Source organism: Solanum pennellii, chromosome 6 (assembly GCF_001406875.1).
Source record: "Solanum pennellii chromosome 6, SPENNV200".
Classification (NCBI taxonomy): domain Eukaryota; kingdom Viridiplantae; phylum Streptophyta; class Magnoliopsida; order Solanales; family Solanaceae; genus Solanum; species Solanum pennellii.
Genome location: NC_028642.1, coordinates 46,967,802 through 46,994,605, shown reverse-complemented (window position 1 = coordinate 46,994,605; position 26,804 = coordinate 46,967,802). Strand labels below are relative to the sequence as shown.

Genomic DNA, 26,804 nt, shown 5'->3' with positions numbered 1-26,804 from the left:
GCGTAATTTTTCATTTATTTTTTCTATATATTCTTGTCGAATAAAAAATATGTTTCTTGGGTCAACGATTAATTAATACAAAGAAATTAAATTATCATGCATAATTGAATGAACTACATATGATTAATTAACAAGCACATGAATATCAAAACTATTCAGTTCATCTACACGTATGAATTTTTCAATTGCTATGTACATAAAATCGTGCAAAGAAGTAGCTAATATTAAAAAGAAAAAAAAATAATAATCATCCTATAAATATAGTTCAAAGAAGTCTATTCAAACACCAACAATAGCATATTAATTTTTTGAGTTAGTATATAGTATACATTAATTGGGTAGCTCTTTGTGTATAGAAAAGAAATTAAAGGGTAAAAAGATGAAGCCAATTATTTTTTTTCTATTTATAATTAGTGTTATATTTTTGGGGATTTGCAATGCAGATAATAAAAAGCTGAAGATGAAATATTATCACAAAAGTTGCCCTTCAGTTGAAAAGATTGTTAAGGAAATAACATGGAGCAAAGTTGCTGCTGATCCAACCTTGGCTGCAAAGCTACTCCGACTTCACTATCATGACTGTTTTGTTAGGGTACGTATCTTCTTTTTCCTATCGATTATATTCAGTATGAAATTAAAATTTTACTAAAATGATTCAAAATATGAAAAATAAACGTAAGAAGAAGCTCAATGGTGTTATATACATTAAAAAATAATTTTAATCAGGTACAGTAGATAGAAGAAATATTTTATGTATAAGGGGGTTTCAAATCTGATATTCATATTAGGGTTTGATTAGTCATTTATCCTACTTTGAGAGTATTAAAGCGTTTCCTATAAAAAATAATACCATTTCCATGACTTGGATACGAGCTCTCCAATTAATAACGATATAAAAGAAAAATATAAGTACGTAACACTCCGCAACATTTTTGCTGATCTTTTCTATTAACTCTATCGAGACCTTCTCCGAGAGTTAATTATTGTATATACACATCACGTCTTAGAAAGTAGAGTTTAACTTCTGTACGATAACCATTTGGATATATATTGCACCATAAAAACATCTAAAAGATAACAATAGGTGCATGCATGGTTTCGTTCTTAATAAGTGTAAAGCGTTACTTGAAAAACATATAACATGTTAAATTACATTGATTAATGTACGGACGTAATAAATTATACATTGAAAATATTATTGCAGGGATGTGATGCATCAATTCTACTTGACTCGACTCCAAATAATAGTGGAGAAAAAACAGCACTTCCGAATAGATCTGTAGGAGGTTATGAGGTTATCGACGATATAAAGAAGAAAGTAGAACAAGTATGCCCACATCAAGTTTCTTGTGCTGATATTCTAACCTTGGCAGCCCGAGATGCTGTTTCATACCAAGTAAGCACCTACATATATACATTTCACAATTTTAACATTATGTGTTTGAATTTATCACAACTCATTCGATTTATTAAGTTCGAAATATATTATTTATACTTGGTTTAATGAATCCATTACTAAAGCACTACATTTAGGAGTATTGGCTAGATGTTAGGCCTAAATATGTGTATATTATCAACTTGAAATTCACTAACTAAAAAATTAAGATTCAGAACTCATAAATTTTAAGTTTTAGCTTCGCCGCTATTGATAAATATGTAAAGAAGTTTAAGGTGAGCATTGACGTACTCCTTCAATCTCATTTTATATATCGGTGTTTGATAAGTATAAAAAATTACAAAGAAAAAAAAAACTTTTAACACAAGAAAAGTATATTAGCAATTATATTAATACGTAATAATTAAAAAAAGAGTATCATATAAAATAGAATCACCGGAATACTAATTAAAGTTTACTATATTGTTGATAATAGTTTGGAAGGTCAATGTGGCAAGTTCCAACAGGGAGGAAAGATGGAAGGGTATCGATTGCATCTGAAGCATTAAATAATTTGCCTTCTGCTTTTGCAAACTTTTCCACTCTTTTGGGACAATTTGAAGACAACAACTTGGACATTGTTGATTTGGTCACTTTGTCAGGTACTAAAACTAATTTAAATTATTATCTCCAATTAATAACACTAACATGCATGGTTTCATTAAGGAAAGAAAAGTAGTACTATCATTTTGTTGTTTTTTATTCTTTAGATTATATACTTATTGACACGAAATTTAAGATAATAAATGTTATTTTAATTTTGTTCGCTAAATATCAAGATTCTTTTTTAAGAGAGTGGTGATGAAAGTTCATGTGTGTTCATTTAAATGAGTAGTAGTGACGGTCTCATAGGATCGTTTGGTAGCTAGATGAAAAATAAGATATTCATGTATTAGTTTTCATATGACTTATATGACGCTTGATAGTTAGACCGGAAGTAAGTTATTCATATATAAAATTAAAGAAAAACTACCTAATTAGACAAAAATTCTTATCATATTTACTAATTCTCCTTATAGTTTGATATAATTACATATTTTCTCACTTATTAATTATTTCATGCCAGATTTCAAGTCAGATAACCTAGATACATGTATTTTTGCTACCAGATACACTATAATAGGGATAGATCAGGTGAGCGAGATAGTATATGTATCCCAGATACATGTGAATCACACTAGATACATGTATCTGAGATACTACATACTAGATACAAGCATAGAGACAAGCTAGAGAGTCAGATACATGTGAATCCACTTGAATACAAAGTATATCCGAACGTACCTGAATGCACTTAATTTTTAATCTCATATATTTGAACGCGCCGGATACATGTATCCGAAGTCTAAAATCTTATAAATTTTGTAATATTGTAAACTAGCGCGAATCTAAGTAATTAGCTCTTAAATTTTGTGAGATTTCTGTAAGTTACCCTAAAATTAATATGACTTTTGGTTGATGATTTAGAAACCTACAAACTATTACATATTTAAGTTACGAGAGAATCTATGTTTATTTTATGTAGGATAGAAGGTGGAATAACTACTACTACATGAATAACTAATCTCTTGGATAAATAAAATATAAATTAACTCATAACTAATTTGTACATTACTAATATCTGCATGACTCTAACCAGCTAACAAACAACCCCGACTAATGATGAATTAATCATGATATGCAGGGGCACATACAATAGGAGTAACACATTGCACATTGGTTGCTAGAAGACTTTACAATTTCACAGGAAAGGGTGATGTTGATCCTTCATTGAATCCCAATTATGCTACAACTTTGAGGAAATTATGTCCTAACCCTATTAATAGATCAACTATACTAGAATTGGATCCCAAAAGTTCTTTCTCCTTTGATAGCCATTATTTTGAGGCTCTCAATCAACATATGGGATTGCTTGGATCAGATGCTGCGTTAATGACCAACTCCCTTTCTGCTCTGATTGTTAAAAAGATGCAAAATCCACATGTTTTCTTAGCATATTTTGGCCGTTCAATGAAGAAAATGGGCGGAATTAGAGTCCTTGTGGGTGGTGAAGGAGAAATAAGGAAGAATTGTAGAGTCGTAAATGCCTGAATTCCGAATCATTTTTTATGTTTGAATTAGGTATACATATGTTAAAACAAATGTATACATATAATAAGATCATATTCATTCTGAATCATCTAATTTCAAAAAGTTTGTTAGTGTTTTGCATTTAGGAATAAGGCAAGGATTTTCTGGTTCATATCAACTCAATACTTTTGACGTAGAATATAAATTTATGTTGTAAAAGTATATTTATATTGCGACAAATAGTAGGTCCAGAACCATAATTCAAAATATAATGAGAAACGATTGAACCCGTTGAACTTAAATCATGGATCTGCCCTGTCCATTTTGTGTATGACCACTTAGGATTTGATCCAATTCATTAACTGTTAGTGAAAAACTTACTAGATAACAAAAAATACAAGATCACAATTGAAAATAAAATGAAGAAAATAAATCTCTTCAAGGCTGAGGCGCGGATATCTCGCTTTCTTTAAGGAGATTCAAGCCCACTGTAGCAAATGTTTTTCACCGGTCCAGCAGTAGTTCTCTTTGACTTGTCCCCTCCAGGATACAACAATCTTTACACAAAAAATAACTCAACAACTCTGGACAAGAGTTGAGTCCAAAACTCCACAAAAAAGAACAACTCCCTTCAACTAATAAGAACTCTCTTTTTAACTAACTTTTTCACTCTATATTTTCTCTTGTATGTTGTATGTTCCAAACCAAATGAAGACCACCACTATTTATACTACAAGAAGTCTTCCTAGCAATGAATAGGAAGATAATGGAGGTAGTAAATAGTGAAAATAATGGTCTTAGGAGTTTCATAGGTTACATAGATAGCAATGAATAAGAAGATAATGGAGGTAGTAAATAGTGAAGATAATGGTATTAGGAGTTCCATAGGTTATATAGGTAGCAATAAATAGGAAGATAATGGAGGTAGTAAATAGTGAAGATAATGGCCTTAGGAGTTCCATAGGTTACAATAAGAGTTACATAGGTTACAAAGAGCAATGGAGTAGTTAAGAATGAAATAAAGTGATGGATAACCAATGCTAATGGATGATGTAGAAGTTATCCATTCCAATGTTTATTGGAATGTTTTTATCTCACAATGAATTCAGCCAATAAAGCCAAAATTAATGGCATTACATGGCTACCAAGTCATATTGGAATGTTTTTATCTCACAATGAATTCAGCCAATAAAGCCAAAATTAATGGCATTACATGGCTTCCAAGTCAAAGATGAATAGCATGATTAAATTGGTAGTTTAAGACACAAATGTCTACCAACGGTCATTCTTATAACTCCAAAATAAAACAATTTAATATGTTAAATATTAATATTAAAATGCTAATAACCTAACATAAACAAAAGGTAGGATCAAAATCATATAATGTTCACGTTCTGGTTCTGTCATCGTCTTCTCCTTTTATACAAATAAATCCAAAACAGAAGGAAAATCAAAAACAGTTGATCCTATTATCGTCGATACACAATTCATTGTTGCGCAAAAAGTGTTCTTCCCATTTTCCTCCATCCTTTTGTTTCTCCTAAAAGGTCGTATTTTCTACTATCAGTGTTTGGTCAATCCAAAAATTGATATATGTCTTAGTCCTAGCTATCATATTATATCAAATCTTTTGTTTCTTGCATGCTTGCACCTGTATGTGGAAGCAGATCAAAACAGAATATGCAATGTAGTGCACAAACGTCACAAGGAAAAGAGGAAGTTGAAGAAAACTTGTTTTGGATTGAGTTAACATCAAATACAAACAACTAAACCAAGTTACTGTCACTGTCTCGACTCTTGACACTAATTTAGTAGAAGAGAGAAGCATACAGATTTAACATGCTTTGCAGCTCTTCCTACAATATCCTGGAAGGTCTGCACTTCCCAGCATATACTCAGGATTCTTGGTGCATTCGCCAAGAGCAGCCCATCTCTCACAATTCTCATCAGCATCGGTGCAATTTCCATCGGTACCCACAGTTTTGTCAAAGGAATCCACATGAATCCACTTTGTTGCTGACCATTTCTCACCTTGAAGTACAGGGCACCCACCATGAAGGCTAATAGGATCAGGAGTGGCATTTGGATAGAGACTAAAGAAAAGCAGGGCATCTCCTTTCCGTGGCTTCACTGATAAATTCCGAGAATACGAAAAAGAAGAGAATGATGCACAATAAGTTTCAACAAATACAAATATGCAACAATTCTGAGAGATTTTGAAATCGTATAGGTTTACCTGCTATGCCCTTCTTTGCACATTCAGACAAACTGTCATCTGCTGCCATTGACCTACGTCGATGAGATTCCTGTAGAAAGTTCCAATATTTGTTGAGTAAAGAATGTGTAGTAAAATATTCAAAAACAAAGAAGAAGAAGAAGCCAAGATCAGACTGTAGTATAAATTTGGTGAAGCTAAATTGCAAATGCCATTTCATCAGTAGCATTCAATTTATAGAGAGACGAACAGAAGACTTCTCTAATACACAAAGTAGAGAATCAAACCAAACTAAACTAACCTCTGCTTTTGGGAAGACAGTCTCACCTCCCTTTTCAACATCAGTGAGATACATAAGTACAGTGGCCAACCTGTGTCCACCTCGAGCAATATTAACCTTGTCTACAAAGTAATCATAATGCGGCTCATATTTCTGCCCCTCCTCATATCGTAGTACTTGTATTTCTTCTCCATTTTCTGTAAACAAGAAATAACTATCATGTACTTGGGTAACTTAATGTTGTCTCTCCATATATTTCTAATCAGCAGATATAGTGACAAACTTAATGGATAAAACAAGGAATGAGTGTCAAAAAAGTTGTTCATAATTGAATTCAAGGAGAATAATTCTTGTAATATAGGTAATTAATAACTTAAGTCTTACAGAATGAGTAGTTGAAAAGTTAACAGCTTTTATACTTTTAGTATAGCAGATATAGCATATCGGGTTTTTTTCAATAAAAACATATCCATTGTTAACCAATAAAGAGTGAACAGAACAGATAATATTTTAAACCAAATAAATTTCCTCTCATCTAGTAGGTTGCACTCTTTAATCAACACCACATTATGTCATTCTCAGTCTTGAAGCTTAGTGAAACTCAACATCTGCAAAACCTCTTACAGTTCAACTTGTCAAATGATATTTAGTATAAAAGAAGGAATTATCATTTAATGTTCATACAGCAACAAACATTTTACTGAAGTGAGTTAACTTTGTACATGAGAAGACTGATGGACATATTAGAGAGAAATATTGATGAGTTCAGAAAAAATTCACATAGAAGTATCGTTTAGGGGATGCCACACCTTTGGGTAGAAAGGTCCAAGTTGCTATCTTATCCTCTATCCCTGAGACGATAGGGTCCTGCGGCATGAGAGAAGATTTCACAAAATCAAAGATGCAGAAGTTAACAAGTGTGAAACAGTGAGTTTGTCTTTAAAAAAATGATATTATCTGAAGCCTGTAATAAGTCATATGCTAATCATTATAGAGAGCAATCATCGATTATTCAGATTAAAACAACAAGAACTATGTTGGAGATGGGCAGGTATGGAAAAGTGGATCAATGAGAAGTATTATGAATCCCAATCATCCAAATCAAATCCATATCGTTCTCCATACGTAATAGATCACGTGCTAAATGATGTGAACCTCATCTTGTTTTGCAGATGTTTAAGGTACTTTGCGTCCCAAAAAGAAAAACGCGGAAACACAACAAAATTTGTTTTCTCCGAATAGAGAGATGAGAAACTAACATATACAACCACTGTTAATACTTAAAAATCAAAAACCATTATTGCAGGATCATGTAAGTGATACAACATGCTAAATTAAAGCTCGAAAAAAGTGAAGATCCAGATAATTGCTAAACACTAGCTTGTGCCAATAGAAATATGAGTTGAATAATCACAACATTGAAAGATAAAAACAAGTAAAATGGTGAAATTATACATAAAAAGGTGTAGAAACCAACCTTAGCTTTGGAAATGAACATTCCAGAGCTGGTCCTAACCTCACTGTGCTTACTCTCTCCAGACTCATTATCTGCCACAGCAGATCTCTTCAGCTCCGATTTCGCCTACAATACAATCCCCAAAATTCAAAAAACTCCACACACAAAAACTTCAATTTCCTACTAAAAAAAATTAAAAAGAGAAAATAAGACTCACAAGTGATATCAAGTGATTGCATTCTTCATCCGTAAGAAATCCTTCATATACAAAAGCTCTGTAAACAATCAAAATCAAATCCATTAAAAAAACAATAAACAGAGAATTAAGAAGTAGTAGAAGCAAAAATACCTAGGTTTCCATGAAATTTGCTTAGACTTAGATGGATTGATGATCGCTGAACTGGACGATTCGTGTGTGAACGCTATGATGAAAATGAGGAAGAAGAAACTCGCCAGCTGAGAAGAGTTATTCATGAATTCACAGTAGAAAAAATGTAGCACAAAATTTGTGAGATGAAGTATTTCCAATTTTGCTCTCTAATTGTAAATCTAAATTCAGTTGACTTTGAAGCAGTAAACTGACAGAAGAACTAACAAAGGTGACAAATGTGCTGCTTGCTGTTGAAATTATACCGTCAGTTTAAATTTTACTGTAATATTTAAATAAAAATAACAAAAAAGAGTATTATAAAACACATTAGACTGTAAATTAATTATATGAAAATTACTTACTAAAAAATAAGCACTTCTATATCACTTGTTTTCATAGTGTCATTATTCGTCACGCTCTTGTTCAAACACCGTTGAAATAGCCGACAAACATCATTTAATTTTGTGAGTGGTCATCTAACTTCAATTAAATTTTATTTGTTTTTAACAATTTTTTTATTGCCTAATTATTTTTTATTATGACTATGTCAAATAAAAATATATTTTTATCATATTTTTTCTGAATTAATTTGAACTATATCTTTAAGAGTCGAAATTGATTGAGATAAAAATGAATTCAATTGATAAATAGTAATCAATAATCAATTTAAACTTAGAATTGAATGAGTTAAGATTTCCTTATGTTAATTTTGTCATATACTGTACTACAAATTATTGCAATTTATAAGTAATTATTTATCCATCTTTTTTATTGTAATTACATATCTTATTTGAAAAATCTTAATAGCTTAATTGATTGACTATCTGAATTATCATAGTATTTTATATATATATATATATATATATATATATTGATAATGAAGCTAAAAACAGCAATCCAACTTGATCAATTATGTATTGACATGGTAGAATGACATTTTCTTGTATACGGACGGACGGAATAGACAAACTACTGAAGAAAGACCGTTAGACAGTTCTAGTAATAGCTGATGTGTTATAAAGATATATACATCATAAACATAATACTCATTTTATTGATAATATTTCTAACTCATCACAACCACATGTGAAATCATGATTTCCTCTGACCAGGAGTTATAGTCATTAGTCATCAGCTTGGTTGATTTTCATACTTTTTGCCACTTCCAAAATTACAAGGGAGTATCTACAAGAAACAAGAAAACACCTATCAACTAAAATGATCTGTGAGAAGCAAAAAAGTAAATATGTAAACTGAAATAACATAATGCAAGAAATCAAATGAGAGAAGCATGGGAGATAGGAACCAAGGATCTACAAATCCATGAAAAGCAATAGGTCATTACAAATTAGAAGTAAAAGATATGACACACTTGTATCTAATTCAGATTTTAATTAATAGGTCATTACAAATTAGAAGCAATCAGGAATTTGTCCTGGTCACGCTCTAGTTATCTTTTCAGACCGCAGTTTAGCGCTTCAGCTTATTAATTTTTCTACAACTATCGAGTGATATCATTATCATATTATGTTTCGATATCTAATTGTGTTGCAACTTACTTTTGATTTTCCGTCCTGGAGAATATAATCAGAGTGGAGTAGTTCAGATTTGTGTAGATAATAACACAAATGAGGTAATACTAATAATAATTCCTAAAGATGTTTTTAGAACTATTTAATTTTCTTGTTATCATTTTTGGTAGATTTTTGCTTGCATGAGTTACATTTTTACCTTTGATCGTCATTCACTTCATATATAGAAACATGTTTCTAAAATTATTTATTTTTTGATAGATTTTTGTTAGAATGAAATTACATTTTTATTCTTGGTCATCTTTAATACAAATACATCATCGTATTCATTTTTATTTGTAAAGTTACTTTTAACATCTTTTTTTTTTAATTTCAATCTAATATATATTATTAATTTTATCACATTAATTTATTTACAAGTATATTAATTAGAGCCAAAATAAAGATTGAAATAATTAATTCATGATATTTTTATATAAATAGTAGGTTTTTTTACAAGCATAATGAATAGAAAAAATATATGAATTAAATTAAAGTAATAAAAATAGAGTAATAATAAAATGGCATAATATATAAATATGTCTTTAACTTGGTTTTGGATCACATTTATGCCCTTCAACTTTGGGTGTGCACAAGTAGACACTTAAACTTGCATAAAGTTGAACAAATAGACACACATGTCCTACATGTCATTTTTGTCCTACGTAGTGTGCTATGTGTACTGTGTCATGTAGGACTCATGTGTTTATTAATTTAAAAGTTGGATAGTTAAAGTGTTTGTGCATTATGAAAGTTGGAGGTCAACGTTAAAATTTGAAGCCAAATTTAGGGTCCAATATATGTATTATGCCTAATAAAATAGATATCACAAATAACTCACAAAAGAAATAAAAAGGAAATGAAGTAATAACAAAATAAGTTAATGATAATAACAATAACTTAACATGTTTCTAGAACTATCATTCTTGGTAGATTTTTAGAAGCATGAAATTACGTTTTTCCCTTGATCATTATTCACTTCATATATAAAAAGATAATTCTAGAATTATTTATTATCTTTTTAATAGATTTTTGTTAGAGTGAAATTACATTTTTACCCTTGGTCGTCCTCCCACTTCGCTCTTCTTTCTCTATATATATATGTATATATATATATATATATATATATATATATAGTTGGATGATAATACTTATCATTTTATAAGTTTATGCATAAATTATTATATTTTATCTATTATATCCTTGATAGAGTAGTTAATTACCCTTGAAAATATATTCATCATTTATTATAAAGTTGACTTAATAAAACATTAAATAAGGGTAAAAAGGATAAAATTACCTCATTTATTGCAAGTGCAAAGTAAAAAAAAGTGATATAAAATGGAACGGGGGAGTATCATTTACTCCAACTTCCAATGGGATTGATTTAAATCTTTAGTAGGAATTTAACCATTGATATTCGCACAACCTCTATTGCTAGATTTTTTCAAAAATATGTCATACCGGTGTCAAAGCAGTTTTTAATCCATGAATACAGGTGGTACGGTGGATCCACAGAAATATACATTTGGAAGATCCAATATGTATATGTCAACATTTTTGAGAAGTTCGAGCAACGTGGCCAAAAACCATCGAATGATAACACATTTGCCTTCCAATTCTTGAGTTAAAGCCTATTAACAAAGCAATCTGCACTTGCTGATATAAAGGATGTACTATACAAAATAATACAGGTAGTGTTTAGCTAGCCATGTCAAAATGCACAGGTTCAAAACCTATTTCTGGATGCAATCAAACAGAACAAGGGTCTGCTAAGTGCTATGTACCCTATAACATGTTGAAATTTCAATGTATAGTAGGGTCCAACATGTTTCAGCCAACGTCGCCAAACAAACCTGCTAAACTTATCAAAACTTGAAAACACTGTTTGCCGCACTTCTCATTATGGATTTCTCAGTAGATGTTCACCTGGATGCGGTGATTAGATCAGTTATGGTAGAATAGAACACGAATAACCTGTCATGTGTTTTGTGAATTCCGATAGTTCCATGGCAGTGAGATGTTTGTCCTGAGTGTTCAGATCGATCACATAAGAGATCTTCATTGTAACAAGGGATTAACATTATATTTCTCTAACTCTGCCTGACTTTGCTGGCAATTTGGATCATCTTTACACTTTGGTGAGGGCATGTCAAGCAGTAAATTAACTTTTTGGGATATATCGTCTTGACGATTAGTACGTTGGAATGTTTTCTTTCTCTCAAGAATGCTTTTGGTACCTTTTAGCATCTCTTGAACCTGCATATCATGACATGCATCAAATTAGTGAAAGATGCATATATTTTTTTTTCTTTCTTGTGCCATGGTATGTTAATGTTATAGAATAAGGAACCAAGTTCTCTTGGAATTAGCTTAACATTCCAAGCACAGTTGGACAGAGCTCTAGTTACTATAATTCATACTGGTAATGTAGCCCTTAAGGTTTTAGATAACGTACCTGGCTCATTTGAGGCCGATCTGTTGAAGCTTGCTGTATACATAAAGAGGCAACCATAACCATCCGATTCATTTGTTCTGAGTCATAGGCATCCCCAAGTGATGGATCGACTAACCCACTGTGATTCTTACTAAGCAGCATTGGTTTGGCCTGCAACAGGGGGTTATTATAGTAAGTTTTAGTATGATCCCTTGTCAGAAGAAATGGCAATTGTAATCTACATCTCCTTCCTAATCACTTAAGGACATACAATTGAGATGATTGCATACCCACATCACAACACTATTACGAGATTCATCCAAAGCTGGACGTCCAGAAATGAGCTCTAACAACAAAACGCCAAAGGCGTAGACGTCTGTTTTTTCATCCACAACACCATGCATGAAGAACTCAGGAGGGAGGTATCTGTCATGGAATTTAGAAAGATATATTCATTATGGGAGATCATTACAGTATATAAGTTTTTTTGGTTGAGATTATGTTCCACAGACCCAAATGTTCCTTCAAACTGAGATACAGTGAGGTGAGTCCATTGATCAGGAAGCCATTTTGCAAGTCCAAAATCAGATATCTGCAGAAAACTAATAGTTGAACATCAAATGCCACAAATTGATGTAAGAAAAATAAAACCCATGTAGATTTTATTTTAATAGAAGTCTATGGACCATGGATATACTGAAGGGAAGAGTACAGCTTAATTAGCGAATAAATGAAACAGAAAAAAATGACACTGTATTTTATCAGTTATGCACTAAATTGTTCTTGTACTACGTCAGTTTGAAGAAAACTTCATGTTTGGGACAAGTAAAAAAAAAGGGTTCCATCAAGAGATTAGGTATTGAGTGAAAGGTATTCTTACAAATGACATTCAATTATTGCTGAAAGGTGTTCAAATGCCAGACAACAAAGCGACTCTGAAACATAATACAATAGCTTTTAACTTCACAAGTACTTGTTCAAAGAGATACCTGAGCTTCAAAATCTTCCGTCAGCAAAACATTAGCTGTCTTGATATCTCTGTGGATGATTCTCCTCCGGCAACCCTCGTGGAGATATCCAAGGCCAGCAGCAGTGCCAAGAGAGATATTATACCTATAACACCAAGACAACTTACCCTTTTCACCTGAAAGAGTAATGCATAATAGAGAAAACTAATTAACGGTTAAGAATCTACAGAAGAAATCAATTCAAAAGAAGCTAATGATGAACAGACCATTAAGCAGATTTGCTAAGCTCCCATGTGGAGACAGAGGAAGGACAAGATGCATCCCTCCTTCCACTCCATATCCAATAACACCAGAAATGTTGGGATGGTTGACATGTACCAGAATTCCGAGCTCAGATAAGTAGTCCGCTGTCATCTCCTCTTGAGTTCCCCTGATCAGCCTTTTAACTGCCACCAGTTGGCCATCTTTAAGATGTCCCTTATATACTTCAGATGAACCTCCCTCACCAATCAGGTTTTCTTTGAGAATGACATAAAGAATAATGAGGACCACAATATGCTAATAGGGTAATTTGCTAAATAAAAGTACTAACTAAACATTTGGGAGATACAAATAAGCTCATCATACACAAGCAGTTGAAAGTTGAAAAATTGAGTTGTTCTGAAGTTCAAAGTGATATTTTCCTTCAAGTTGGCAGCCTTAGTTGCAGATATTTGGATATAAATTAAATCGTCTAAAGACGAAATAGTAGAGATACGAAGAAACTCATACCACGGCTAAAGTTGCCGGTAGCTTTCTGAAGATCAGAGAGTGGGAAATTCTTCCAGTGCGCTTGAAAACAGTGACGTAAATCAGCATCTAGATTAGGAGAAGACGCCATTGGAATGCTCTGTTCTGTATTCTTACTTTTCCATTTCGGTAGCATCTTAATAGAAGGCAGCGAAGGTATGCTAGGATGGAATGTATGCAAATGCATTGCTGAAGTTATCTTTAGTCTTTTAATGAAACCTTTCCACTGGGATTGGAATTTTCCATCTGAATCTGAAATGTTGCTGGACTTTGAAGTTGTAGACTCTGCATCATCTTCGGAAGCATCTCTGATAGAGTCCTCAGCTACGTCATCTCGTGATTGAACCTTGTCCAGAGGTTCTTCAGTTGAATCTTTTTCTATTTTTCCTTCATCCACAGTGAGACTCCGCAATTCTAGCATAACATGATGATATGTTACATATTACAAAGATAAACATGCACACAAACTAACCAACATATCGAGATGAGTAGTATGATCTAAAAAGACATCCAAGGTAAAGAAATATAGTTTTACCTTCAGCGGAGATAGAAATGGAAGCACAAAAAAGTAGCTTATTTTGCCCCACCTTCGAGAGCCCCTTTTCCGTGATTCCATTGGAGGGGTTCTCACTGTAACACAGTAAGAACTATCAGTTATTTCGACAAGTCATTTACACATATATTGTAGTAGGGAAATTGTTGAAACATCAAGCTAATGGTTTCTTCGTCCATTTTCATTCAAATCTCAGGCCAATACTCAACTCATCCTCTCAGCTTCTATTCTCTTACATATATATGCTTTTGAATTCGATCTATCGGTAGCCCCCTTAGCAGAAACTACTCAAAGATCAATCTGAAGTTGTAAATACAGCAGTCCCAAAAAATAAAAATACATTTGTTGTTCACGCATATACAGCAAAAAAAAAACATTTCCAATAAAAATTAATAAGCTTTTGTTCATATCATCCACCATTCATGTGCATATTTCATTGCATCATAACAACACAAATATATACATACATCTTGCATTAGAAACAAAATTAATTACGTTGGCAACCCTCATGTTAATGGTACAATATATACAAAAATAAGCTACAACATTTCCTCGTAAAAAGTCATACCAAGGGAAACTAAAATCAATCAGAATAGAAGATACCATGGGGCAGGAAATGGTTCACGAGTAGTTTTCATGGGGAAAACGACAATGAATTAGCCAAACAAAAATTGAACCCCGAGTGGCCTAAGCAGGGGAGAAGGGATCGGAGCCTCTTCCAGAGAAACCAAAAAAAGAATGAGAGAGAGAAAGTATTGAAGGAGATGAGAGGGAAATAGTGGTTGTCATGCTGTCTACCGAAATCTTGCCTCCTCTCTATGAGCAAAATTCGGAGTTTTCTCCATATTTACGTGCATGATTTCTTTTTGTCCCCTAACCTACGTGCATGAAAATAACAACTACTCTATTAAATTTTAGGAAAAATACTCTGATTTTTTTCCTCAACTACATTGTTAGTGCTATCACCTCACAATATATTTTAAAAAAATATGTTGAATTTCGAACTCAATAATTTCATCGAGACCCCGACGTGGCAGGTATTATCAACAAAAACAAAAATTATAGATTTAATCGACGATAGCCTGAAGGAATGGAACACACGTCACCCTTAATGAGAAATTTGAGCTCCACAAACAACCCACCCTCTCTTTTCTCTTTCTATTACAACCATAAAAAACATTTGTCTAAACACAAATTGCGACCAACTATTTTAGTTTATTAATTTATGAATATTATCAACTAATTATACATGAAAAATTATGTATCATGCACTTCAAGTACCATTTCATAGGAGGTACGACAAAAATTAATCTTACTATGGGATAACTCATCAATCCTTTGTCTTGTTGATATTAGTATTATATTTCTGGTGAAGTATTATCCTTTCAAAAACTGAAATTTGTAATATGAAATAAGTTATAAATATTTTGTAGCTCTAAATCATTCATTAAAGGTAAAATTAATATAAAATTGTGTTTTTCTTTTTGAGACTAAAAAGATAGATCATATAAATTGAAATAAAAAGAATAAACACTTTAAAGGGAAAAAGGATAAATATATTATAGAATTATCGTAAATGGTACGCAGATACATTCCGTTATACTTTTGGAATATTTATGCCCCTGTTGTCTAAAAACTAGAGCATATATTCCCTTCACTCTAATGGAAGACTAAATAGGGACACGTGACACAGTCTTAGTATCGATTCGATATTTAATAAATATTGAGTCGATGGATAAGTTTATAACACATGTATGTCCGTTAGTGTAAAGGACATATATACTCTAGTTTTGAACGATAGGGGCACCATGTCCGAAAAATATGACGGAGGGTATCTACATACCATTTACGATAGTTCATGGTATATTTATTATTTTTTCTATTTTAAAAATGAAAAAAATGTCATATGCTAGTACTCTTAGAAAATATTAATATTTATCCTTTGCTATATTTTTTTGATATATTTATCCTTATCATCCAACTTTGAGTACATATTTGTCTTTGGATGTTAACTCTCATTGTCTCCACCCTTATTATCTTATGCGTATATTCAAAATTGAAGAACATAAATATAAAATGATGTCAATTTCAAAAAGCTTATATCAAAAAAGTATAACCAAGATAAATATAACTCTGGGAGATTTTCATTTACTTAAAATACTTGAAAATAAATTAGGAATTTTATGTTTATTAAAAGGGTAACTTTCACATATAACAAATAAAAAATTCATATTTGTATGCTATAGCAAAGTTGGCATAATTGCGCTCCATAGCAAACACAGAAACTGTATAATTCGCTATATATATATATACAGTTGAAGCAAATTGTATAAAACGAAGTATATAAAACAAGAAAGAGAAAGACACTTGGGCAGAGAATTGTATAAAAACGAATTATATTATTATAAGTGTATAGAACGATTATATACAATTTGAATTTGTATAAAATGAGAAAGAGAGAAAGACAAAAGAGACTTGACAAGGAATATACAATTGAATCGAATTGTATAAAACGAGAAAGGGAGAAATTAGATACAATTTGAAAATTATATAAAACGAGAAAGAGAGAAAAACAAAAGAAACTGGGCAGGGGAGTATTTATATTGTATAATTATAGGTGTATAGGACGGAAAATATATGTACTTGCATGTGTATATACAATTTTCTCACGTTTTATACAAACAGAAATGCAATTTATACACTTCGATTCTGTTTGTATAAGTGAGAAAGGAGAGGGTGGCGAGCGAGATCTGGGAGAGTGGCTAGCGAGATCTGAAAGAGGGGAACAAAAATATATGTATTTATACAATTTTCTCTGCTTTATACAATTAGAAACAATTTTTATACACTTGTGTTTGTATAAAAAAGTGAGGAAGCGAGCGAGAGATTGGAGGAGAGTGGCGAGCGAGATATTTGGGAGAGAGGCGCCTGACAATTTTTTTGCAAACGTTTGCTATGGAGCACAATTAAACCAAACCCTAACTACTCCATTTATTTTAGATTATTAATTTGCTATTATATACAATTTTCCCTTATTAAAACCACTCAAACGGATTAAAACTTTAAAAAAAAATGCATACACCATTCTCCCCATAAAAAAAAAACCCATTATCCGCGCACCCCTCACCCCCACATCTTCTCTATACTTTTTCTCTCTCCTCTTTGTATTTAAATCTTCTGTCCTCTAAACAAAAAATTTCAAAATCAAAACCGAGCAACCAAAAGAAGATAAACTGTTTTTCCCTTTTCCTTGACAATTGAGAGAGATAAATAACAATACACCAAAAAAAAAAAAACTATTTACCTCCTTCCCTTACAACAAGGAACAGGAAAAATCAGAAATTATTCAACCTTCTTTTTTCTATCCTGTTAATCCATTTTCAACAACTCTGTTGAATTTGTTTGTTCTCCTTCATGCTTTGAACGATTTGATTTTTTTTTATTATACGAAAAAAAATTATGGCAACAGAGATTTTGCGGCCGCAGGATATATTAACTCAATGGTTCAGAGTTTCACCGTCGGTGTGTTATCGTCGGAGAAACAATTTTGGAAACGGAAATGAGTATATTAGCTCTAGGTCATCTTATGGGAACCGGAAACAGGTGGTTAGAACGGAAAAGGAAAGATCTGAGAAGAAGAAGGTGAGAAACCAACCTGAGCCGTTGATGAGGAGGAGATCTGCGAGTTCCGATGATTTGAGACCGACTCTCAACGCCGGTAAGTCTAACGGTGGCGTAGTTATGGGACAGGTAACGATTTTGAGGAGAGGCGAGTCTTTGGATTCGCTGAACTCCGTTTATGGAACCGGACCGGGTCAACGCGAAAAGGTGCACAAGCAGATCCGGGTCGGGTTATCATCGGCCGACGTCTACGCCGGTTCAGCTTTTTCAAATTCGCCGTCGCCTAGAGCTCTTCCGTTGCCTTCCTTTTTCAACAAAAAGCAAGAGGATTTCAAGTCTGATGACTTCGCCAGTAGAGATTTGAGGCGCTTGCTCCGGCTGGAACACTAGGAGGATCCGGTTATGACGTTCCCTTAAAATGATCCGACCCGATCCGATCCGATCCGAATCGACAATAATAGAATTTTCGGGATCTTAATTTCTCCATGATATTTTTTAGACATGTGGAGAAGATGAAAAGGTCTGAAAATTTGAGAAATTTAGAAAAAGAATTATATCTATCTTAAATTTTTTTGTAAAATATGAATTTATTTTTATTGATCAAAGCAATATTGGGAGGGTTTTGTTGTAAAAATATGGGAATGGAATATTATAATATATATGTATAGTACTAACTACTATATATGATAAAATACGGGAATGGGAATAATTATGGGAGAAATTAGTAAAGTGGTTGGAGGGGAAGAAGATGTTGTGCTGCTCTGTTAATTAACTGACTGAAGATGATGTTGAACGAGCAAATTTTCAGTTTCTTTCTTGTAAATCGTAAGATAATACTTATCAATACTACAAATATTCAGTGATCAAGAGTTTAATATTGTTTAAGTTAATGGTCTATCTACTTTCCAACTTTAATCGATGATTGAAATCAGAATCTAATCTTCAAATATTTGGACTAATTTTCGAGTTTGAACTAATCGCATGTGCTATTTTGTCCCATAATATCCAAGACCATTTTCAGTTTCACTACTGCTTTTGGGCTGAATAGAGCTAGACACAAGATCTGTATTTTTAAGGAAAAGGATCTGATATATCCCTCAACTTTGTCATTTGGAGCTGATATATCCCTCGTTATAAAAGTGCCTCATATATGCTCTTACTAATGCATAAATTATTTTTGACTTCTTTTATTATAATTATTTGAGTTTCTTATTCTTATTTTATTTTTTTCTTTCATTCCTTAGTTTAAAGAAAAAAATTAAACTATTTTTTTGTGTGTATTGTAATTTAATTTCGTATTCGAAGAAAAAATTTGGTCATCTACCATAAGTTTTACAAAAATGTTAGTGAAGCATAAATAAATTTGATTATCAAAACAATAATTATAAATTAGTCATTGAAACAAAAAAAAGTCAAAAAAAAAAATGTTTAACGAGGATTAAATTTACTCATATGGGATTATATTTTTTAGAAAAAAATAATAAAAATTTTAGATTAAAATTATTATTTTTTTCATTTCCGTTAGAGGAAAAGGGTATATGTGAGCCATTTGTTAACAAGTAGGGGAATATATGAGTCACTTTCATAACAAAGGGTATATCAGCTCTAAATGACAAAGTTGAGGGGTATATCAGACCCTTTTCCCATATTTTTATACAGTATTAGAGTCAAATTCATTTCACCATTTTTACATGATTTAATGATGTTGGGTCCTATTTATGATTTACTGATGTTAGGCTCCATTTAATGTCTAATTCTAAGCATAAGGTGGGGGTGTTAAATCACACATAGGTGGGATGAGGAAAATATGGATTTCTTATATAAAATTGGACGATCCTCGTTTATAAGTTAACTTTTAAGGTTAAATTACACCCGATTTCTATTTCTTTACAGATAGTTCAGCTAGCTTGTTAATATTAGGAAATCTATAACTTTAGGATATACTAAAATGGTGTAACACTGTCATGTTACAGAGATCATTCCTAACCCTTCTATTTCTTGTTTGATGTTAGTTTGGCTACATAACACACTGTTGGAAGAGGTTTCATGACCTGGTAAAAGGAGAAAGAGAAATTCCTTCAACTTGATTTAATTTGTGGATTGTCATTCATATTCAGAATTTCGACATTTACCCAAAATAATTATCATGGACTTATATATTTCACTTTTATGAGGTGAACAATGTATATTACTCCCTCCGTTTAAAAAAGACCACAAGGGAGTAATTGATTATGATTAGTTATAAAATATAAAAATCTATTTGCAAACACATTGATTTATTATACATTTATACGGTGAATTAATGTACTGGTCGAACAAGGATTGTTATTAAAAGCCTGATATATATTAATTTAGTTATTTTTATTTGTGTGATACAGATAAAATTAGAAGAGTCAATTAAAATTATTTATTATATTTTTAACGTATTTTTCAAATAATATGTTTGGCACATGTGATATTTCGAGAGTTGATTAATTTTTAAAATATTTTAAGTTGTTTACTATTGTGATTTATGTGACACATGTGAAATTTTGAGAATTAATTAAATTCTTAATATATTTTTTAAAAAATATATCAAGTATGCAATTTTTAAACAATATATGTTATTTACCATGTTCCAATTAATATGACATGGGTTAATTTTGAGATTTAATCAAAATTTTAATATGTTTTTAAATATTTCAAGTTGCGATTAATAGTATTCATAACGTAATTTTCAAATAATATATGTTACCCCCTTGTCCCAATTTATGTGGCACATGTGAAATTTTGAGAGTTATCACATTTTAATATGATTTTCAAATATTTTAAATTATTAATTATTGTAATTTATAGAACTCTTAATGTGATTTTCAAATGATATATTGTACTCTCTTTCAGTCCTAATTAGTACATGTGAAATTTCGAGAGGTCATCAACTTTATGATATTTTAAGTTACTTTTTAATACTATTTTTATAAATACATAATATATATAAAAAAATTAAAATTAAAATAATTTAAAACAGATAAAATACTAAATATAAATAGAAGAAGTTGAGGAGAAAGGCAAACTGGTCAATTGACCGGCTGACCTTAAGCTTCTCAACATTCGCTTCTATAATCTAGTTATATAGGGAAAATGCATTAGTACCCCCTAAACTATTCCCGAATCTCAGAGACACACTTATACTATACAAAGGTCCTATTACCCCCGTGAACTTATTTTATAAATAAGTTTTTATCCCTTTTCGACTTACGTGACACTATCTTGTGGGTCCAACGTGTGTTGATAATTTTTTCAATTATATAATCACGTAGGTCGAAAAGGGGTAGAAAATTATTTATAAAATAAATCTGAGGGAGGTAATCGAACCTTAGTAAAGTACAAGTGTGTCTCTCGGATTTCGGGCATAGATTGGAGGGGGAGTACTTGTGCATTTTTCCTAGTTATATATAGCCCCCCCAGGACATTTTATAATAAAATTGAAACGATATAGATGAAAAATTAAGACAACTATGCACACTTATTATTAAAAAGAATGTATAATTTTTAGGAATCTCATAGTAAAAGGAGTAAATAACATCTTATCCCTATCCTTTTTCAATTTACAAAATTCCTTCAAATCTGTGTCATTTGGAGACATCTCATTCATCCGATACATAAAATATTGATACATTAGACAACTTGTCTGTTGAGAATAAGAACAATAAACAAAAATTAAACATCAGTTTCTCAAATCACGCAAATCAAATTGATGTCAATCTCTCTCAAATCATAACAAATTCAAACAATTCAGATTTTGAATTTTCTTCTATCAAATCTCTCTCAATCATAACAAATTCAAAAAGTTAAAAATAGTTTTTGATACTTGATGAATGTATCTATTTTGTTCATACATTTAGATATGAAAATAGACTAGAACTGATCATATGTATCAGAAAAGATAAACAACCAAAAAAAAAATAATCAATCAGTTACTCTATCAATTTTGTGTCGTATACATAACTATGAATATGATACAAACTGATACTGTTATAAAATATTAATGTTCATGTATCAACAATGTAATTGATAATGTCTAAAGATACATAACATAGCTAGTTGAATAACTCCGGGGGTACATGAACACGATACATACTAATTTGTATTTCAATAAATTAAGGTTATTTATCGTAACTAATATTTAAACACGATATACTGTGCATGATAAATTGTAATGTATCATAATATTGGAACATAGACATTATATATTAATTTAAGAAACAAAAACAACTAAATATATCAAAAATATGAATACACATATATCAGAATAAGATGAACAACAAAAAGTCGACCAACGGTCTAATTTGTTGAAAGCAAAAATAAATGATGAAGAAATCCTTTGACACTTTCTCCTTTGCTCTTATCAATCTCTTACCTTTTTTTTCCACTTTATACATTGGTGTCACCCATGAATCTTGATCCAAAGCATTTGTTGGAGCCAACAACAATTCAACCTTTTTCTAAGTGTTTTTTCGACAGTCAATTTTGAAGTCAATGATGCATCCTTCTTCGATTAATTGGATAATCTCAATACCAAAAAAATGAAATATCATCCATATGTATTAGAAATTCGTAAATGAAAAAGCTAAAAATATTTTTGAAAAAATCAATAATTAATGAACTGAAAAGAAAAAATGAATGAAAAAGAAAATATACTAGCTTTTCAATTACTTGCAATTGATGGGAAAAAAATGAAATTCAATAATGAAGTGAAGGAGGTAATTAATAATACCAATGAATCCGAAAAAGTGAAATAATTGAGAATTTTTATAATTTTTTAAAATAGTAAAAAATAACAAAATATAGAATAAAAAAAGATGTATAGTTAAAAGTCATTCGAAATCCTGTAATCTTAATAGGTGTACACGGTCACTGACTTACTTCCATCTAACCTCTCGAATCACGATGATTTAATCAGATTTGAACATACGAGTGACTGAGAGAACCATTATCCTTATTTACTTAAGAATTATTGTTATTATTAGTAAATATACGGTTAAATTAATTGGTATATATTTTAAAGAGGTAAGCATCAAAAACACATCTAAATTATGTCTTTTTCTTGAGTTTTATATCTAAATTGTTGTAAGTGCGAGTTTCATACCTAAACTATCATTTTTTAATTTGAGAAACACATTTCTCTCTTTTATATCAGTCTCATCATTGTATGTGATACTCTATTTTTTTTATTTTAAAAATATCGCATCACACTCCAAAGGACAAAACAAAAATTAAATAAATTATTAGCAATTAGTATTAGTTAAAAATTAAAAAATTATTATCCAAGAAAACAATATTTCTTTTATTAAATAAAATATAAAATATTTTTCTTACCCCAATTCATAACTTCCTTTCACCCCACCCCACCTCCCACCCCCCGGGGCTTTTTTTTCTTTAAGTTTTATTTTTGTTTAAATTTCTTTTATAAAGAATTTAATTTTTTTCACTTCGTCTCACACCCTTTCAAATATTAATTTAGATATTATTTTACTTTTTTTAAAAGAACAATTCTACGCACCTCACATGATCCTTCGCTTACAATTTTTTTTTCATTTTGTGTTAGATATGTATGTGCATATATTTTTCGAAAGAGTGTATTATATATATATATATATTACATAGGATGGGGCAGAATTTTTATTTTTTAAAAATAAAATAATATCATTTTTTTTAGGGAATGAATGGGTGGATTTTTTTTTTTGTGGGGTTTGGGGTGGGGGAGGGAAAATATGATTTTTTAAAAAAAATATAAAAGAAATTAAGAAAAAAAGGACGGGGAATTATCGCGGGGAGAAGGTGGTAAAGTGGTGTAAGAAAAATAATTTAAATTTAATCATTAAAAATAATCATTTTTAGGGGGATAAAAATATTTTAATTTTTAACTAATATTAATAATTTATTATTTAATTTNAAAAAGTAAATATTTTAATAGATAGTAATACTTTAATCTTTAATGTGGCATATTTAATCCATGTAAAATGTTATGTGTCAAGGTTATTTTAAATAAAAGAAAGAGTGTATTACACACGTCACTCAAGTGTGTTTCTCAAACTAAAAAGTTTAGGTATGAAACTCACACTCTCAATAATTTAGGTATAAAACTCAAAAAAATAAAGTTTATATGTGTTTGTGACACTTATTTCTATTTTAAATGGTAAAATAATTGAAATATAGGCCGTGTCAATGTTTTAAGAAGCGGAAACGAGGTGCGACCTTTTAAGACAGAGGAGTAAAACCTCAAGCTCACTCATGTATCTTTAATTTTATAACTTCATTACTAAAACAGCAAATAAAAACAAAATTTTTAATAATTCCACAAATAAATTCATAACATAACGCTCCAAAATGAATATCAAACTTATCAATCCTTAAATATTTCAACGAGATTGGAATATTTTTTTTTATCATGATTCATGATAATAAAAGGACTTATTAGTATTTACATGCATTAGTAACTGATGGACTAAAATAATTCATATTTTCAAAGACGAACGCCGACTTGAACAAATTAATTAATTTATTTAACTCCAATCACCAATGCGACAAGTCGATTATAGAAGTATTATTAAGATTAATGTAAAATTATGGTTATTGGCTTATAAAAAAATATAATCGGAGTATAATTAATTATGATTAAACAACAAAACTGATTATTATTTTTTTGGAATTTTTAATGAAGCGTGACTTGCATGACGTCGCTGTGATTACGTAACATTAATATTAATACAAGTTGAACACACTCTCTATATATATTAAATACGTGAACATTCTTATCGAGAAGTATCTGCTTGAGCCTATAACTAGTCGATGCTAAACCTAATTTTTATATATATGATTCAACAAATTGAAAAGCTAGCACATACATTTTCTTAATTACTTTTTGTTTCCACTAATGAAACACTAGGGGCCTAATAGAGAAAGAAAACCAAGAGAGGAATCATTTAGTTGTACTAGAATTACAAAGTGATAATAAAAATTCAGATTAAAAAGTATTTGATTCGTGTCAAATCGTATGGCCTGGGATGTTTTTATAACATATAATACTAATGAATTATAAAATGTATTACTAATGTTGTTATTTTTTATTGACAGTTTGGCCTTGTTTGTTGTATTAAATGAATAGGATATATATTAAAATATAAGAATAATATTAAATGAGGTGTATTATAATTAGGGGTGTTCTTGGTTCGATTTGAACTGGTTATTTGATTAAAATTGAAATCAAATCAATTCAGTCGATATTTTAAATTTCTAAAATCAAACCAAATCATAATTTATTGGTCAGTTTAATTTAGTTTTTCCTGGTTTATCTGGTGTGAAAGTAATAGTAATTTTTTTGAGGACTTACGCCGACAGACACAAACATTTGGTTCAATTAAGCAATTAACCAATACTAGAGCTATCATTACGAACAAAGTTTTTCAATTAAGAGAAAGTGTGACTATTTTATGTGAAGTAGATAAAAATGAATTTTAATTGACTTCGACTTGGACTTAGGATTGTTATAGTTGAGCTAAAGTGTTAGGCTTGAGAAAATTGTAAACTTAAATACATTAAGTTAATTAAAATTTATTAAAATATTTATATTTTATTTATGAATAATATACCAAAAAAATTAAATTTATATATCTAATTTATTGATTCGATGTAATTATTTTTACGGTTTTTTTTAGAAAAACCAAAACCAAATCAATAATATTGATTTTCAAAATTTAGACCAAATCTAACTTTACCCAACCAAATATCAATTTTTTTAATTAGTTTAATTTATTTTTTTAACTATAATCATGAACAACTCTAATTATAATAATACTGCTAAACGACCCGGAGAGTATGATGTTGTTTGCATGTCTGGGGGGGGGGGGGNTAAGATTGTACTTGTAAATTAAGGACAATATAATATCAATACTACTTGAAAGGTCAAAACATGTAAATCTACCACGTTTCTAACAATCATATCAATATATAGTTAATATGAGTATGGAGTTAAAAGGGTAAAAAAGATTGTTAAAAATTTCAAAAGGGCATATCAAAATTTTTTTTAAATCAAAACGGTAAAATCGCTCACGATGTAGCGACTTGTACCTTTTGAAAAAGCGAAATCGCTGCAATAGCAGCGATTTCTTAAATTTGCCTTTTCTTTTTTTTAAAAAAAAATAAATTAAACAAATCGCTCCACACGGAGCGATTTTCAAAATAATAAAAAAAAATTCTATAAGTCGCTGCAGAAGCAGCGACTTCCATCAAAAAAAATTTTAAATTTTTTTTATTTATTTTTTGCTTTATTTAAAAGAAAAATTGATTCAATTTTTTTAAAAAAAAATTAATCATTGGCAACGATTTTTAATTAGTTTTTTTAAAAAAAATCAAATAGCTGTAAAGCCACCGATTTACACTAAATTTATATTTTTTTAAAAAAAAAATCAATTAAATGCTGCAAAAAATTAGCCGATTAAATTAAGTTTTCAAAAAAAATTAAAGTTTAAGTGTAAAGCAAAAAATGTGTTGATTAAGAATTCATAACATAAAATGAATTCTTAATTAACACATTTTTTGCTTTACACTTAAATTTTTATTTTTTTTGAAAACTTAATTTAATCGGCTAATTTTTTTTTGTAGCGATTTAATTGATTTTTTTAAAAAAAATATATAAATAGTGTAAATCGCTGCCTTTACAGCGATTTGATTTTTTTTAAAAAAAAACTAATTAAAAATCACTGCCAATGATTTTTTTTAAAAAAAAATTGAATCAAAATTTTCTTTTAAAAAAAGCAAAAAAAAAATTAAAAAAAAAATAAAAAATTTGATGGAAGTCGCTGCAGAAGCAGCGACTTATAGAAAAAAATAATATTTTTTTTTTAAAATTTTGAAAATCGCTCCGTGTGGAGCGATTTGTTTAATTTTTTTTTTTTTAAAAAAAGAAAGGCAATTTTAAGAAATCGCTGCTATGGCAGCGATTTCGCTTTTTCAGAAGGTACAAGTCGCTAGCGTTTTTACCGTTTTGGTTTTAAAAGA

General features: G+C 30.4%; 4 protein-coding genes across 4 annotated transcripts; 2 read left to right on the top strand and 2 right to left on the bottom strand.

Annotated features, from left to right (window-relative positions):
• The first annotated feature begins 308 nt into the window (after positions 1-308).
• On the top strand, positions 309-3,683 carry LOC107022759 (peroxidase 24). The gene is made up of 4 exons (XM_015223349.2): positions 309-592; positions 1,205-1,396; positions 1,872-2,037; positions 3,120-3,683. The coding sequence occupies exons 1-4, from the start codon at positions 380-382 to the stop codon at positions 3,524-3,526; spliced, it is 978 nt and encodes a 325-aa protein (XP_015078835.1). The 5' UTR covers positions 309-379; the 3' UTR covers positions 3,527-3,683.
• Positions 3,684-5,206: 1,523 nt separating this feature from the next.
• Positions 5,207-8,070, bottom strand: LOC107021637 (probable prolyl 4-hydroxylase 4). The gene is made up of 7 exons (XM_015222338.2): positions 7,806-8,070; positions 7,674-7,731; positions 7,478-7,582; positions 6,810-6,867; positions 6,022-6,197; positions 5,742-5,811; positions 5,207-5,635 (listed from the first exon to the last, which is right to left on the bottom strand). Exons 1-7 carry the CDS (start codon positions 7,928-7,930, stop codon positions 5,340-5,342), a joined length of 888 nt encoding a protein of 295 aa, XP_015077824.1. The 5' UTR covers positions 7,931-8,070; the 3' UTR covers positions 5,207-5,339.
• Positions 8,071-10,972: 2,902 nt separating this feature from the next.
• Positions 10,973-15,037, bottom strand: LOC107021486 (receptor-like cytosolic serine/threonine-protein kinase RBK2). The gene is made up of 9 exons (XM_015222160.2): positions 14,748-15,037; positions 14,127-14,221; positions 13,574-14,005; positions 13,069-13,320; positions 12,824-12,978; positions 12,347-12,426; positions 12,125-12,260; positions 11,856-12,005; positions 10,973-11,656 (listed from the first exon to the last, which is right to left on the bottom strand). Exons 1-9 carry the CDS (start codon positions 14,780-14,782, stop codon positions 11,459-11,461), a joined length of 1,533 nt encoding a protein of 510 aa, XP_015077646.1. The 5' UTR covers positions 14,783-15,037; the 3' UTR covers positions 10,973-11,458.
• A 2,295-nt stretch (positions 15,038-17,332) lies between these two features.
• LOC107022374 lies at positions 17,333-18,650 on the top strand. Its single transcript, XM_015223002.2, has one exon. It carries the CDS (start codon positions 17,604-17,606, stop codon positions 18,153-18,155), a length of 552 nt encoding a protein of 183 aa, XP_015078488.1. The 5' UTR covers positions 17,333-17,603; the 3' UTR covers positions 18,156-18,650.
• Positions 18,651-26,804: the final 8,154 nt, after the last annotated feature.

Bases quoted from the DNA above. Each gene is read 5' to 3' on its own strand.
- LOC107022759 (XM_015223349.2), top strand. From the start codon at position 380: ATGAAGCCAATTATTTTTTTTCTATTTATAATTAGTGTTATATTTTTG. The intron at 593-1,204 runs GTACGTATCTTC...ATATTATTGCAG, and splicing joins ATCATGACTGTTTTGTTAGG to GGATGTGATGCATCAATTCT. The intron at 2,038-3,119 runs GTACTAAAACTA...CATGATATGCAG, and splicing joins TGATTTGGTCACTTTGTCAG to GGGCACATACAATAGGAGTA.
- LOC107021637 (XM_015222338.2), bottom strand. From the start codon at position 7,930: ATGAATAACTCTTCTCAGCTGGCGAGTTTCTTCTTCCTCATTTTCATC. The intron at 6,868-7,477 runs GTTGGTTTCTAC...CTCATGCCGCAG, and splicing joins TGTTCATTTCCAAAGCTAAG to GACCCTATCGTCTCAGGGAT. The intron at 6,198-6,809 runs GTGTGGCATCCC...TCTTGTTTACAG, and splicing joins TTGGACCTTTCTACCCAAAG to AAAATGGAGAAGAAATACAA.
- LOC107021486 (XM_015222160.2), bottom strand. From the start codon at position 14,782: ATGAAAACTACTCGTGAACCATTTCCTGCCCCATG. The intron at 14,222-14,747 runs GTATCTTCTATT...ACTGTGTTACAG, and splicing joins GAACCATTTCCTGCCCCATG to TGAGAACCCCTCCAATGGAA. The intron at 12,427-12,823 runs GTATCTCTTTGA...AGTTTTCTGCAG, and splicing joins CGGAAGATTTTGAAGCTCAG to ATATCTGATTTTGGACTTGC.
- LOC107022374 (XM_015223002.2), top strand. From the start codon at position 17,604: ATGGCAACAGAGATTTTGCGGCCGCAGGATATATTAACTCAATGGTTC.